Here is a 17318-nt window from a genome sequence, read left to right as displayed (position 1 = left end):
AAGTATATCTATTATATGCATCTACAAAGGATAAATAATAGAGACAGCCTTCAGAAGAAAGAGGAGCTGGTCCCCACAAATCTATCACAACAAGTTCACAGGGTGAAGAATATACAGTCTGAGAGTTACTGAAAACCAGTTTATGTGACTTTCCTAGCTGACAAGGAGTACACATCTTAGGTAGTGTGGATTTATTTAGAGAAAGATTATAACTTCGAAGTACTTGATGAATAACTTTTGTGCATGGGTGGCCAAGGATTTTGTGCCACAACTCGAACTCAGAATAGGAGCTACCTTGAGGAAGACCTCAGCAGTATGTGCACATTAAAAACCAACACCAGAACCAACAAAAACTCCTTGTGGTGGTGATGTATCAAACTGGTACAACCCTTTATGGATGTGACCCACCAGCAAAACTGTCCCTCTCTTGATGTCATTCACAAAACAATGATAGAGATGAAACTTAAAAAACACCTGATTATCCCTTACAAACTGTGCTACATAAATTAGATTTTTGCTGACATTTAGAACATGTAAAACATGTTTAAGATGTAATAACCTACTACCAGTAACGATCGAGGAAGTCCCTACATGAGCGATAGGAACAGGAGCACCATTGCCCATCAAAAGTTAACTCGTACCTGTATACTCAGTATGATGAGTAAGTGTCGAGACATCATTGGTAATGTGGTTTGTGGCACCTGAATCTAGGTACTGAAGTTGACCAGCATCATTTGTGGAAGTTGCTAAAAAATGACAGCCTGGTTGACCACCACAGTCTTGAGAAACAGGAGTTCGATTGCAAAATTGATGCATTGCATAATTTGAAGCAGACCATTCTACCTACCTTAAATTAAGAAGTTGATTATGATTCACGAACATGGACTGTCCTTCATCAGAAACACCTGCAAAACTCTCATCAAATCTATAGTAACACTTTTGGACAATATGGCAATTTTTACCACATAGTTGACATTGGGGGCGAGTGTGAGAAAACTGACCCTCGCGACTCCTACCACGATGGAAGCCTCTTTGTTGCTGAAAACCACCACTATAGTATTGTTGTCTATGATTCTGATAACCAAAATTCTTTGATGATCCTGCACCTTTACGGGCTTGTTTACTAGCCAAATTAGCTTGGACTGTAATGTTAACCAAGAACTCATCTTGCCGTGCTTCATAGTCTAGTAGCATTTCAGTTAATAGATCAAGGGAAAGACAAGTGGCTAAGGCTACCACTCTTACGGACTCATATTCAACTGATAACCCTGCAAGAATGATGCTGACCTGTTCTTGTTCTGATACTATGCTTCTTGCAGCAACCAACGTATCACTCATTGACTTAATCTTTGCCAAATAATCTTTAATGGACAAATGACCTTTCTTTTGGGAATACAACGCATGTCGTAGACTTGATATCTTCACAATAGACTTGGTGGCAAACTTTCTTTTAATTGTAGCCCATACATCAAAACTAGTACGAGCATTAGTAAGATGGATCAAGATCTCATCAGACACAGTCGAAAGTAGCCAAGAAGCTAATAACTTGTCTTGTTGAACATGCAAGACATAATCAAAATTCTTGACTAACTACCTATCAGTATCAACAACGAACTAAGCAGGAACACTGATAATTCCTAAAACAAAATCTTGCACACCATAACCTTCAAGAATCAACATGATTTGGTGCTTCCATGGAAGAAAATTGCTTTTACAAAGTTTAACGGTGTCTTGTTTAGGAAAATGTTGAACCTTCTTTCCAACAATAGAAGTTACAGAAACAAGATCTGAACAAGGAAAATTGACTTGCTCTCCAATGCCATTTGAAGAATTATGATGACAATCTGCAATAACTTTTGGAGCCATAATTCTCAGAGAAAGACGAAAGGAAAGAAGGAAAAAAAAAATCTTAGCTTGATACAATTTAGAAAAACGCAGCACAAGAATAAACCAAATATATGGATTTTATTCCCCATTAAAAGATGATTCATAGAGACTAATCATGCAGTATTTATACAGGACTTGAACTGCTTTAACTATTTCTTAATAGAATAACTATTTTAACTACTTAACTGCTTAACATCTATTTGTTTACTTAGTCCTTAATAGAAAATGACAACTAAAGTATCTCCACTTTCCTTACTACAATCATAAATGATACACCAAGTTGATTTTCCTTTCACTCGAGTCTTCATCAATTTCGTGTTTAGCAGACCCCTGCAGCTTTTCCATGCCTGAAATTTTTGAATGGATATATATTTTTGATAAGATTATAAACGGATTTTTCGATGGGAGGATAATAATCCTTTAAAGATTCTTAAAAGGTTATATCTTCACAGGACAAGAGATTCCTTTTTGACAATGTTCTACAAATGATTGCAGGTTGAAGAACAGGATAGCGTCAGTGTCATCAAAGGAAATCATCAAATTTAAGGAACAGAAAATGCCACCGTAAAGCGACTGAGCTAAACCCAGTCCCCAAAGTTTGGAATTTTAGCTTTTCCTTTCAACAAAAGATTCCATTTCTCTCTTGATCAAATTTTAGTTTTTAGAAGCATTGGAATGCTACTCAGAAGTTTAAAGGACTGCATCAACTGTAATGAATCTAAATCCAATTTTTGCAAATTAAGCTCCTAAGCAACCAAATGGCTCAATTCATAAATAATTGTTGATAGTTGCACCATTTTCGGGCAACAATACTGAAACTTTTCAATCACGAAGAAGCTCTTCCGAGTTGTAATCGGAGACGGAGATGTCCGAGTCTTGGAACTCAACCCCAGACAGAGGCTCATTCTTCTTTGGGGAAGGTGCAATAGATGCTAGCCAAGATGGTGAGAAAGGTAAATCAGCTTCAAAACATTCCTGGAACAACAAGATCAGCTCAAGCCTTTTCACCACATCCGCCATTGATGGTCGTTCACTTCCTCGTTCGTTTGAGCATTTATACGCTATATCAGCGTATGCTTTTAAACAATCTGGTGCCACCTCAACCTTCATGCGAGGATCCATGATGTCACCAACCCTATCATCTTCTACGCACTGTCTCCACCATTGCATTACGTTTATCCCTTGTTCCTCTAGTATGCTTCTTTCCATTGGTTTTCTTGCAGATAAAACCTCAAACAAAACAACCCCAAAGCTATAAACATCGGATTTCAGTGTGAGAAGACCACTCACAATATATTCAGGGTCTATATACCCCAGAGTGCCACATATGTCGGTGCTGACATGACTATCCGAATCTGACAACCTTGTTGGAACCATCTTGGAAAAGTTGAAGTCGGAAATCTTAGCAAACCAATTATTGTCTAGAAGAATGTTGGAAGGTTTAATGGCCCTGTGGATGATCAAGGGGTTACCTGAATGTAAGAACTCTATTCCACGAGCAGCTCCAATGCAAATTTCAAGCCTTTTTTTCCAAGATAACAGGGTCTTTGAGTCGTTTTTGCTATGAAGTTGGCCATGGAGGGTTCCATGGGGCATATATTCAAACACAGTATACCTCTGTGATCCCTGGATGCAGTAACCAATGAGAGAAAGGACATTGGGGTGATCTCGCTTCCATGGCAATTCCATCTCGCTCAGAAAATAGCGGTGGCTAATGAGTGAATTATTATCATACATCTTGATAGCAACCGTTTCATTAAAGCCGCCATTGATGAAACCCTTGTAAACACTATAATGACTATCTTGGCCTATTTTCAACCCAAAGTTGTCGGTTGCAAGGCGGAGCTCTTTCAGTGTAAACCTTCGATATAGTCTGGTCCATGGTGGCGAATCTTCGTTGGGTTTCTTTGCTTTTCTCCAGAAAGAGAAGAAATTAGGAAAAGGGTGTTTGGCTGAGTAAGGATCGGAAGATTTTGATGCAACCATATCGATGGAGAGCAATAAAAACTCAGAGAAAATAGCAGACCCAAAAGAGCAAAGGAAGAAATCCTGGAAAATCTTATGGAAACCAGAAAAACCTCAGAATTGTGTTTCTATATCGTGAGTTTCAGAGATTGATTTCTCACGACCAGACAGCAGTTGAATTGCATTTTTCAACAACCATTGCTTCGGTTTTTTCTTTCTGGGGATAAAACTTTCGAGTGGAAAACCCCTTGCCCCTAATTTCTGAGAGTTTTTACTGTCAGCTCGGAGATAAAATATTAGGAAAAGTTTAAACCTCGAGTATTTAGATTAAAACATAAATCCAAAAAAGGGTTTGATAAAAAATGAAAATCAGTTTTTTTAAATGGTTCAGGATTCGAGTAAATTTTGTTTGATACGAGTTTAATTTGAATTAAAAATAGAAAAATTTGCTGATGTATTTTGTTGTTGTTTTCATTGTTTTGCTGTTATGTTTTATTATTTTACTGTCATTTTGATATTATATTGTTACTATTTTATTATTATTATTTGTATATTGTATAATTATTATTTTATTTTACTATTATTTTTGAAGCATTTGTTTGTTAAGTTACATTTATTTTAATATTATTTAAGTATAAATATATTTTTAAATTTATATTCGATTTGTTGAGAAATATTATTTTAATATTTTTAGTGTAGTTGATATATTATATTTTTTAAATTTATTTTTATATAAAAATAATATTATAAAAATTTAATACAAGCGACCAAGCTAAATTTAAATTTTAACATTTTTATCCAAATCAAACTTTAAAAAAATTTTAACCTTATTTTTCAAGTCAAACTAAGTTCAAATCTAAAAATAACCTAAAATTGCATTGAGACCTGACTTGACCCAATCTGTAATCACCTCTGTTTGTGATATCTTAATAACAAAATTCATATAGTTTATTTATGTGGGGGTCCTATTTTTAGATTCAGAAAATTTTACCCTTAACAATATAAATAACGAAATTTTCAATTAATTTAAAGAAAAAAACATTTCCAACATTTTATCTATTAATAATTTTAAACCAAAGTTTTATATACAATTTAAAAACATTTTAAGTAATTTCCTATTTTGAATTTTAATTAATATATTTAAATATAAAAATAAAATATATATTAAAAATATAGAATTTTGTATATAATTATAAAAATTAAAAAAAATAGATGGAAAATTGGAATTTAAATGGTTTATATAGGTTTCAAATAAATTAAACACAAATTAATATGTTTTAAAAGTCCATAACAAAATATGAAATTCTAAATGGAAATGTCAATCTGAAAGTACAAATAATAATGGACAAGCTTTAAATATTTTGGAAAATAATATAATAATTATTTTGAATATAAAAAATTTAAAAGAAACAAAATGATATAAAACAAATACCAAAATATTGTTTTGTTATTAGTTTACACAAGTTTATAAGGGAATGACAACTTTTATGAAATAGTCCAAAATCCTTAACACAATAACCAAGCAACATCGAATACAAGTGAGATGTGGTAACTCTCCTCTTGAAAATGGTTTTTCATTTGCTGACCGATGGAAATCAAGGGCACTATGATCGGAAAATCCATCATTGAGGGTTGCATGGTGATAAGGTGGTGCTTGAATAAATTTGAAAGTTTTACAATACAAGGGAGATTCCCAAATCCCAAGCTCTTTTGGTACCCATTATAGATTTTTGTGTTTTGTTATTAGTCTACACAAGCTGATGTAGGAATAACAACTTCCTTGAAGGAGTCTAATATCCCTAACGCAATAACCTAATATCTAGGTGTTACACAATCTTCTAACATGAAATTGAATAGAGTGAGATGGGGCAATTCCTTCTTGGAAATGGTTTTCCACTTGCTAACCGATGGTAATCAAGCATACTGCAACCGGAAAATCCATCGTTAAGGGTTGCACGACGATAGGGTGGTGCTTGAATAAATTTGAAAGTTTTACAATACAAGGGAGATTTTTGTGTTTTGTTATCAGCCTACACAAGCTTATTAGGGAATAACAACTTCATTGAAGGAGTCCAATATCCCTAACGCAATAACCAAAAATCTAGGAATTACACAATCTTTTAACGCAAAACCAAATATGAGTAAACGGGGGCAACTCTCCTCTTGAAGTGTCAAGAGAGTTTTAAAAGTTGAAGGCCATGTTGACAGCAGCATCGATCTTGACCTTACGTGAATCAGGGAAGGAATTTATGGTATTCAATGATGCTTCGTTGAATGGCTTAGGCTGTGTCCTAATGCATGATGATAAAGTAATTGTGTATGCATCTTGACAGTTAAAATCGTATGAATACAATTACCCGACGCTCAATTTAAAGCTGTCATTGTGATGTTTGCTCAAAAGATTTGGAGACACTGTTTGTATGGTGAAAGGTGTCATATTTATACGGATCATACAAATATCTTATCTCTTAAAAGGAGCTAAATTTGAGACAAAGTTATAGAATTAAATTGTTGAAAGATTATGATTGTATAATCGATTACCATCCTGGGAAAACAAATGTTGTTGTTGATGATTTAACCTAGAAGTTGGCAATTGAATTGAGAGCAATGTTCGTTTAGTTAAGTATTTGCGATAATGATAACCTATTAGCTGAGTTAAAAATTAAGTAGTGTTGTTTGAACAAATCAGAGAGGCGCAATATGCCAAAGCTAAATTAGTAGAGAAAATAAAGCTTGCTCAGCAATGTGATAATGTAAGTTTCAGGATTGATGTGAATTATTACATTCGATTCCACAATCGAATCTGTGTTCCTGATAATGTTGAACTGAAAAGAATAATTCTACACGAAGCTCACGATGGTTCTTTCGCTATGCACCATGGTGGTGCGAAAATGTATCGTGAATTGCAAGAATCGTATTAGTGGCCTGTAATGAAAAGAGAGATTGTCAAATATGTACCAAAATCTTTGACCTGCCAGTGGGTAAAAGTCGAGCATCAAGTTCCCATTAGGTTGCTTCAACCTATTTCAGTTCTAGCGTAGGAGCGGGAATAGATTGCAATGGATTTTGTAGTTGGTCTACCGACATCACTGAGTAAAAGAAATACTATTTAGGTGATAGTGGATTAATTAACAAAATCTGCTCATTTTCTGGCTTTGAGAACCAATTGGTCACTCCTGAAATTGGTTGAAGTATATTTTCATAAGATAGTTAGACTTCATGATGTGTCTGTGTTTGTTATCTCCGACTAAGACCTTCATTTTACCTCAATATTCTAGAAGCAATTGCACAAATTGTTGGGCATGAGGTTGAATTTCAACACAACTTTCCATCCTCTATCTGATGGCCAATTAGAGCGAGTTATTTAGGTGCTAGAAGATATGTTGTGAGCTTGCGTATACATGCATGAATGAGGTAAAATTTATTAAATTCCATTCACTGAAGCTACCAATTTTCAAGTTTGGGAAATCATTAGACTTGCAATAAATTTTTGGATAGGATCCAAGTATTTCTGGGTTGATATGTCTCCATGATTTTCGAATACCTATCTCTTAGCTTTGAAACACACTTTGAATCACCCGATTTTGAATTCGGGAGCTCAAGTTATGATCGTTTTAGTGAAGAATATGCGAGTAAAACTTTTACACGGGATTATGACGAGAATTACGAGGTTCGGGCTTTAATTCAAGTTTAAGTCATATTGGGTTCGATTTTTGAGCTTAATTTTTATTATATATGAGCCCAATATTGTATTTATTAGTTTTTTATTATTTTATTATTTATTCATTCTAAATTTTGGGTATTGTTTAAATATTTTAAATTGTTTAGGAGTTTTTATTTCTTAGTCAAACAAGAAAGTTTAGTTTAAAACTACTTCTGTATCACCCCTAACCTGTATCCGTCACTAGATTAAGGTTACGAGACATTACCGTACAAAACACAGTTTAGCACAGTGCATAGTCATTTATCACCTTTCATGCTCCAAAGATTAATGATACATTTATAACATTGTCAAACTCGAATATGCACAATTCACTCATTATAAATTCGAATACATGAATCATAATTCCAATTCAAAAATAATCATACCTTACAAATCATGTATAGCAAATAAGCACATTTCAAAATTTCAACTAATTCAATTCAAACATACATCAAAATCTAATTGAACATGTTCCGTAATTACCAAATTCGAACCAAACTTGTATACATCAAAGCCATGTTCACATATTTAATACTTTCAATATTCAATTCCCTATATCCATCACATGAATGACATTTTCATAATTAAATCATATTCAAGCATATATCCTCACTTTTTATATACAAAAAATATGTCAGTACATAATTTCATTAGCTAAGTATCAAACCTTTCATTTCGTAACTTCTATATATGTACATAATGAAACCAATCGAACCAATATGAATACAACTTAATGTCCAGTCACATATGCGGCATTAGCAACATAACAATATGGCCGTATATACCTTTGATGTCATAATATTATACGCATTTTACCCTAAATGCAACCGCCCTTTTCTATGTATATTTGCCGAATCAATATTAACCTATTCCATTAATTAAGTCATGACTATACCAATTCACATGTTATGCATATTTGTCTAGATTTAAACATCCACATGGCATAATAGGCCTGCATATATAATACACATAAACAAGCATATCCATTTATCCACATACAATTATGATTATTACAAATTTTAAACACTAGTACCGAAGCAAATCATACCAAAGTACCTATCTATCATATACCAAATTATTTAACCATAAATTTGGTACATTTTCAACTCAAGTATTAAACCTAACATTTTGATTTTTCATTACCGAACCTCAAACAAAGCATATCAACCAAAAGAATCATATAACATAATCATTATTTACCTTCACGAACCGTACCTAATTAGCCAACCATTCAAGCATAATATATGTACATACATTGCCATTATAAACCGAATCAAAATAACCAATACACAATCGAATATATAATCATCATTTTACCTTATTACTAAGCCGAATTATAAAACCATTCACAAAGACAAAACATACCATGCATCATGATCAAGCCATTTTTTTCATAGCTATATATATACAATTCAAAACCAACCATATCAAGCTAGACTATACATGCCATATGTCATAAACACAAGTTTTCTTTCAAGGTACCAAAATAGATATCGATAGTGTAATGACATTCCTTGATGATCTCGAGCTCAAGCTAGCTTTAAATATCTATAAAACAGAGAAAGAATATACAAAGTAAGCTTTGAAAGCTTAGTAAGCCATAAGCAAATAAATTAACACAAGAATATTCATAATTCATTTCGAAACAACCAAACCTAATAAATTCCATATACGTATATAATTCTAATTCTCATAAAGTTCACATAATCACTTTAATCATCAACACTTACCTTTTCTTTCAAAGTTTGTATAAACTTAATACATACCTGAATCGTTTAAATCAAACTCACATCAGGTCTTGCCATGTCTTTGCCCGTTGAACCATTCGAAATTGTTAAGGATACACGGAAATCATAATATGCTCGTACATTGCCATATCCCAGATATGGTCTTACATGCGATCACATATTGATGCCACTGTCCTAGACAGGGTCTTACATAAATCATATACGATGCCAATGTCCCATACATGGTCTTACACGTTTTCTCACTTCGATGCCATTATCCCAGACATGGTCTTACATGAATCACATATCGGAAGTCCTAATGTCATGACATACGTATCCTATACTATTCCTATGATTCGTACGAGGCTTCTGGACGTCGTAATTCAATTAATTTGAGCTTGATACAAGTCATACCATGCTTATATCAATTCGGCAATATGTCAAATATATACATACCAATTCGGTAAAATTTAAAACATATACATTTGAATTTAACGACTTTTATTTACTTATGAACTTACCTCGTACAAACACAAACGGACCGAAACGACTATTCGACAACTTTTTATTTCCCCCGATCCAAATTCGATTTCCTCTTTTCTCGATCTAAATTAATAAAAATTTCACTAATTTAATCACACATTTAATCAATTCAATCCAAAAATACATAATTAGGCCTTTTTACACTTTGGCCCTTATAATTTCACACATTGACATTTTAGTCCTTATTTCACAAAACACAAAATATACATAATTTCCTTATATACATGCTTGGCTGAATATTCCATTAATTCATATAAGTCCATATCTTTCATTTATTTCACATTTTGACCCCTCAATTTACAAATTTCACAATTTAATCCTTAATACACATTTTTATCAAAAATCACATAATTAACATAATAATCTATCAACAAGGATTTATCTTTCATCATCAAACCACAAAAATCTCAAGCTATCAACAATGGCAAATCACAAAATCTACAACCAAGTCAAAAACTCAAGCATGGGCTAGCTAGTATCCAAAGCAACGATATAAAAAACATAAAAATTATCAAAATCGAAACAAAATCCATACCTTAATTAAAGAAAACCAAGGCCGAACCTAGCTTGTTTTTTTTTTCTTTCTTTTTCTTTTGTAGTTTCTGTCAAATGATGAACAACATGCATGGCCATTTTAATTTTTTGTTTTATTATATTATCATTTATTAACTTAATTACCTTATTAACCTTAATGAAATAATATAAAAGCTTTTTAATTGTTGTCCACTACCGTCCATGCTATTATTTAATGGCCTAATTTCATTTCAAGGCCTCCACATTAAAAAAAGAACATAGCAATTTATCATTTTAACAAATAGCAAGTCATTTTTGCATTTTACGCGACTAAATCCTTTTATCAAATCGAGCACACAAATAATAAGATTTTAACATGAAACTTTCAAACATATCAATTAACATACTGTAAACACCAAAAATAATATTAAAATAATTTTACGACTTTGGACTTATGGTCTAAAATCAATATTCCAATTTAGCTAAAACCGGGCTGTTACAACTTCTTATTTAGATTAATTAGAGTTTCAGTATACTTTATAGTTTTATTTGGATGTACTTAGTTAGCCTATATAAAGACATCTTCATTATTCATTGGGAAGAAAATTGTTTACATTAATAAAGTTTTCAACTTTGGGAGTTTGTTTCTTGTACAAGATTTCTTTCTTGTGATTTTTAGAAATAGTTTTTTTCTAGATTTTCTTCAAGGAGTCATGGTAATTCATTCTTCACCCTTCACTTTGCCAAGGATTATTTCTTGGAGGGTTGATTAGAGCTATTAATTGAGTTTGTTGCGATTTATATCTCAAAAGATTCTGTAACACCCCTAACCCGTATCCATTGCCGAAAAGGGGTTACGAGGTATTACCAGACGAAACATAACTTCCGAATAATCATATGCATAATTTTATTGAAACTCTTAAAACAAATAATTATTAATATAAATAAAACTAAATTAATCTCTTTGCAAATCATATTGCGGTACTTTCTAAACACATAATTAGATTTATAATTCATAAGCAATAAGCACTGAACATATCATTTTATCTCATTGCATTTGTTCATACCATAAATATAATATAATATTACAACTATAAACACATATATAAGACATAATAAATAAAGATATTCAAACACATCTCATTTTTGACAAGTTCCATTTGGCACCATTTAGAAAATAACAAACTTAATTCCTTATAACTTAAAGTACTATTCATTAAGTCACTTTACAAAACCTCAGCCGAATATAGTAATGCATATTTCAATGTCCACTTTTAACTTACTAAATCTCTTTACAAGCGTATGTTCTTACATAGAACTAATTCCAAACATTATCCAAAATTTTCATATCACATTAAGAACGATACAACTATGTATTTTCAATATAACAAACTTCATATTCAAGACCAATTCAACAAATACATATTCAACTACGCACATACCATTATATATAAATCAACCCATCACTTCATATACTTATATGTAAAAAATATATATATATATAAATACCAAATCGTGATTAATTTACCAACATAATTCTTATCCATTTCTTTACTTAATGAAAGAATTTTAATAAGCTAACACATTTATTATATATAAATATCATGTCTTAAACATATATCTCTTACGCGGTAGTAGTTATTAATAAACTAACATAATTTGAAAACACACAACAAAGCATCCAAATTTACTATTCAAACAGTCAAAATCCAAATACAATTGCCGAATATAAACAAGTTAAATTCATATGCTTTAAAATACATATAGGAAATATACTTTTTCCAAATCACAAGACCATATTAAGTCATTTTATATTCGGCTATTCAATGAAAGTACACTATGAATCAAATTTTATACCTATCATTATAAAACCAAAGTTTTAGCCATATATGCACAAATTCCCATTTCTCAATAAAACCAAATACAAGACATATTTGAATCAATAAACTCATGAGTAAAATATCAAACATAACCATACTTATATATACCAAAACCACAACCAAACATAATCATCAAGCCAATGCATAAATTCCAAGATTAACAAAATGGACAAGCCATTTTCGCATGGCTTATACATATATATACAACTTCAACCATATTCGAAAAGTAGTATAGCCTATACATGCCACAGGTTTCTAATTCAACTTTTAAAAGTACCGAAAGTAGTCGGTAGTGTGATAGACTTTGCTGACGATCCCCGAGCCTACAACTAGTCTCCAAAATCTATAAATAGAAGTAAAAATACACACATACAATAAGCTATCTTAGCTTAGTAAGTCATAAGCAAACATTAACTCAATAATAATAATAATTTAAAAAGACATAACCAAACCATACTTGTAAATTCAAATATCCACTATAACTAAACATGAATTAAGTTTTGTCCAAACATGCATTCGTCCTTTGTCCAAAATCATCTTTCATACTCAATATTAATAAACATTTCACTTATCGAATACATACTATCATAATACATTTATACAATTCACATTTCCTTAGTCCTAATTTCACATTTAATTACCATATAAACAAATGCACATATAAAATTTGGCATAAGTATGAAATTCACATTTCCATATCATACATATATATATCATTAAACCGAATATGACCAATCATATACTTAAACTTATGGTTTCATTCACTTCATTCATAGCTCAATTATTAATTCAAATATTATCTCAATGGCATTGATAATTTATTAAGGCATAACCAAGCCATACTTATGAAATTTAATTACCAAACATTTATCTATACATAAATTATAACATTTCCAAACACACATTGCTTCATTAACATGTTTAATATCACATAGACCTTATTTTGCCGAATATATATATACTTCCCTCTAAACACGTTCTAAGGTTCACATTTCAAATACCTACTAATCGAATGCACATAAATCCTTTAATATCAATATGAATTTCACATTTCAATTTATTCTTCATGTAACATTAGGCCGAATATAAGCTCAAAAATCAAACATTAATATCACATACTTGTACATTAATCCACATATAGATTTTCATATACACAATTACTACCAATAACGTCGTATATAACTTGTATCACATATCAAATAATCAACTTACCTTATATCCGAAAAGGTAATAAATTGTCACATACTGTTCATTTTAACATGTTTCCACATTCCTTCGTAACTTATCCTTGCCCGTTGAACCATTCGGAATTAAAAAGGATACTCAAATTATAACACATATCGTACATGCCAATGTCCTAGACGTGGTATTACATGTAATCACATGTCGATGCCACTGTCCTAGACAGGGTCTTACACGAATCACAATTACGATGCCAATGTCCCAGACATGGTCTTACTCGAAATCACATATAGATGCCAACGTCCTAGACGTGGTCTTACACGAGAACACATAAAAAATCCTATGTCATGACATATGTATCCTAGCTATTCCTAAGGTTCGTACGGGGCTTCTCGGACATCAAATCTTGGTCGAATCGAATCGTAAACATAGTTCCCAAGTGTACACATATTTGGCTATCATTTATACATTCTCTAATATATCAATTCAGCACATGTAACTTATTTTTATTAAAAAAATAACTATGTTTATTTGCTTATAAACTTACCTCGGACAACGGTAATCGAAACGAGATAATTAATTGACGATTTTAGTTTTTCCTCTGATCCAAATCTGATTTCTTTGGTTCTTGATCTAAATGTATTCAAAATAAAATAATTCAATATAATTTCATTCAATTTAGTCCAAAAACACATAAATGGGCAAATTACCATTTTACCCCTGACATTTACACTTTTTACAATTTAGTCCCTATCGCACAAAACACAAAATACATAAAATTTCAGCATACCCATGCTGAGCCGAATTTTACCCACTCTAAAAAAAATCCATATATTTCATTTATTTCACATTTTAGTCCCTCAAATTATTATTTTTACAATTTAGTCCTAATTATTCAAAATCATCAAAAACTCCAATACAAAACATGTTAATCTAAAACATATCTTTCATATTTCATCATAAAAAAAATAAAATCACAAGCTCTCATCAATCATCAAAATAAAAAATTCAAGCATGGGTTTTGTAGTACTTGAAGCAACGATCTCAAAAATGTAGAAATTATAAAAAATCGAGCTAGTTACATACCTTGATTAAGGTTCCAAAGTGCCGAATACCTAAAGCTTTCTTATCTTTCTTTCTTTTATTACTTTCAGTCAAAAGTATGAACACATTCACATGGCTTTTAATTATGTTATAATATATTGTATATATTATTTACTATTTTACATATTTAACCTTTAAAGTTTAATTAGAAAACCATATATAACATATCTAAAACCATCCACACATATAATAAATGGCCTTATTACAACATTAGTACTTCATATTGTAAAGACAATATCAATTAGGCATCATTCACATTTAATCATTAAATTTTCTTTTTACGCGGTTAAGTCCTTTTAATTAAATCGGCACTCAAATGATAAAATTAAAGCATGAAAATTTCACAAATATAAATTCACACATAATAAACACTGAAAATAATTTTTAAATATTTTTCTGACTCGGATTCGTGGTCCCGAAACCATCATTCCAATAGGGTTTAAATCGGGCTGTTACTGATTCAATTGGACATTTATCCTTTTATCCATCATATCCATCAATTTATTGTTCCATTTTATTTTGAATAATTATCCTTTATTTTTTAAAATTTCTTATTTCTTTTGTTATTTTCTAAATTTGTTTGGTTCTTCCTTTCAGGTCACATCCATATCCTTCCTTCTTGAGTCAAACAACTTGAATTCGATCCTTTTCCCACTTCCTTTGCTTCAATCCTTATGGGGACTTTATTTATCGCTAGCCGAATTTGTGTATAATAATAGTTTTTCACTGACCATTCAAATAGATCAGTATGAAGCATTATATGGTCGACAGTGTAGAGCGTCCTTATGTTAGACAAAATTGAGCGAGAAAAAAGTAATTGGGCCAGAATTGATTTAGAAAGCAGAAGATATGGTAAAGTTAATTAGAGACAAATTGAAAGCGACTTCAGATAGGAAAAAATCATATGCTGATTTGAAATGGAAAGATATTGAATATACTGTGGGTGACAAGGTATTCTTGAAGGTCTCTTTATGGAAAAATATCTTTTACTTTAGTCGTAAAAGAAAGTTGAGTCCTAGGTATATCGGGCCTTATGAGATGATTTAGACACTGGGACCAGTTGCCTACTGTCTAGCTCTACCATAGGAGTTGCAAAAGATTCATGATGCGTTCCATGTATCTATGCTATGATGATATTGATCCGATCTTTCCGATATCTACCGATGGAATCAATTAAAATTTAGTCTAATCTAATCATATGAAGAAGAGCCTGTAGTGATTTTAGCTTAAGAAGTGAAAAAGTTGAGAAATAAACGTGTGCCATTGGTAAAAGTCCTATGGCGAATATATGGTGCTGAAAAAGTGACTTGGGAACTGGAAGAGACAATGAGATCCCAGTATCCCGACCTCTTTCTAGGTAAATTTTGGGGATGAAATTTCTTAAGGAAGAGAGAATTGCGACGACTTGATTTCTAGTGGTGTAAAAAATACGGTTTCAGAACCTCGTCTCTGTAACCCAAGTCTGTAAATATTAAATAGAGATATTTGTGGAGTTATTTTATATATATTGAAATTCGATTAAATAATTTAGTCAAAAATATGGTTAATTAAGGCCTAGGGACTAAATTGTAAAAGTTTAATCGTTATAGAGTTTTAATTAGGAAAAGGCTTGAGGGCATAGATAATAATTATCCAAGGGGCTAAAATGGCCAATAAACTAGTCTTAAATAGATGACAGTGGAATGTAATGGTGGATGTCATTTGTATTTATTAATTAAAGATTAAAGGAAAATTAACTAAGATTAAACTAATTAATTATGCTTAATTACAAACTAAAGCAACTATATAAACCAAAATTTAGTGGAGAAAGTTATCATCATTTCCAAATCTTGTCGTCCGCCATTAAAACACTAAGGAAGAAAGCTTCAAAAACCTATTTGACATTCAATTATCAATTTTAAGTAAGTCTTTAGCCATTTTTCTTTGATTTTTATAGATTTATGATCACGAGAGATTGATTTAGCTAGCCCACGTATCAATTTGTTCAATTTGTGGAATTTTGATAAGTTAAAATTGTTATGAAATTGAAGAATTAGGCTTGAAATTGGTAGAAATTTGTCACACCCCCAAAAGTGGCAGATCCAAAAGAAGGGTGTGTAGATGTGAAGGTTATCTATTTTTGTGCACTTTAGTAGTGAGTTCGCCAATTTATAAGCTTCAGGTGAACTAATGTTTGGTGCATAAAGTATCCTCTTGTAGAAGTATCTTAGGATTCATTCTCGGAGTATTCTTCAATTGAAAAAAGAGTATGACAAGTGAAGAGTATGCCTCAAAATGTTGGTTAGCATGATGCACCTACTAAGTATACATTAAAGCTATAATGGGCTAAAGTGTTTTTAAGGCCATACCATATACCAGTTATTGCCATAGGTATGGTATTCCAAGTGCGGTCGAAAGATGTGCAAGATGGGTTTTGTAAAGTGATTGGTTGGGAGTCAAATGATCAAATAACATTTGCATGAGATTTTCATTTTATATTTTCTTCAATTTTTGTAGGAAATTTAATGGACAAACATTATATGCATTTGACACTTGTCAAGATCCACTAAGAGGTACTGGGTATATATATGTGGTAAGAAGGGAGTGTTTAGATGGTTTTTCTTCCTTTTGTTCTACGCTTTAGCTTTCTTAAAGATTAAATATTCTCTTTTTCTTCGTTAAACTGGAAGTTATGGTTTTTGAGGTAATTAGTGCATGTTTAAACCTCCTAGTAAGTTTGGTATCTTTACAGGTTAGGATTTTGAAAGAGTAAAGTTGTTAAGAAGTATATAAATAGTAATATATGAATAAGAGACCCTGCATGGGGTCGTCTAT

The 17318-nt window shown here is 31.7% G+C and overlaps 1 protein-coding gene across 1 annotated transcript; it reads right to left on the bottom strand.

The window, feature by feature from the left end:
• Positions 1-2709: 2709 nt before the first annotated feature.
• On the bottom strand, positions 2710-3873 carry LOC107952168 (receptor-like protein kinase ANXUR2). Its single transcript, XM_016887448.2, has one exon. The coding sequence runs from the start codon at positions 3871-3873 to the stop codon at positions 2710-2712; it is 1164 nt and encodes a 387-aa protein (XP_016742937.2).
• Between the last annotated feature and the right edge of the window lie 13445 nt (positions 3874-17318).

Source organism: Gossypium hirsutum, chromosome A02 (genome assembly GCF_007990345.1).
Source record: "Gossypium hirsutum isolate 1008001.06 chromosome A02, Gossypium_hirsutum_v2.1, whole genome shotgun sequence".
Lineage (NCBI taxonomy): Eukaryota > Viridiplantae > Streptophyta > Magnoliopsida > Malvales > Malvaceae > Gossypium > Gossypium hirsutum.
Note: the sequence above shows the minus strand (reverse complement) of the source record. Positions and strands in the feature narration are given on the sequence as shown.

What these genes read in the sequence shown, in the direction of transcription:
- LOC107952168 (XM_016887448.2), bottom strand. Translation starts at nt 3,873, where the DNA reads ATGGTTGCATCAAAATCTTCCGATCCTTACTCAGCCAAACACCCTTTT.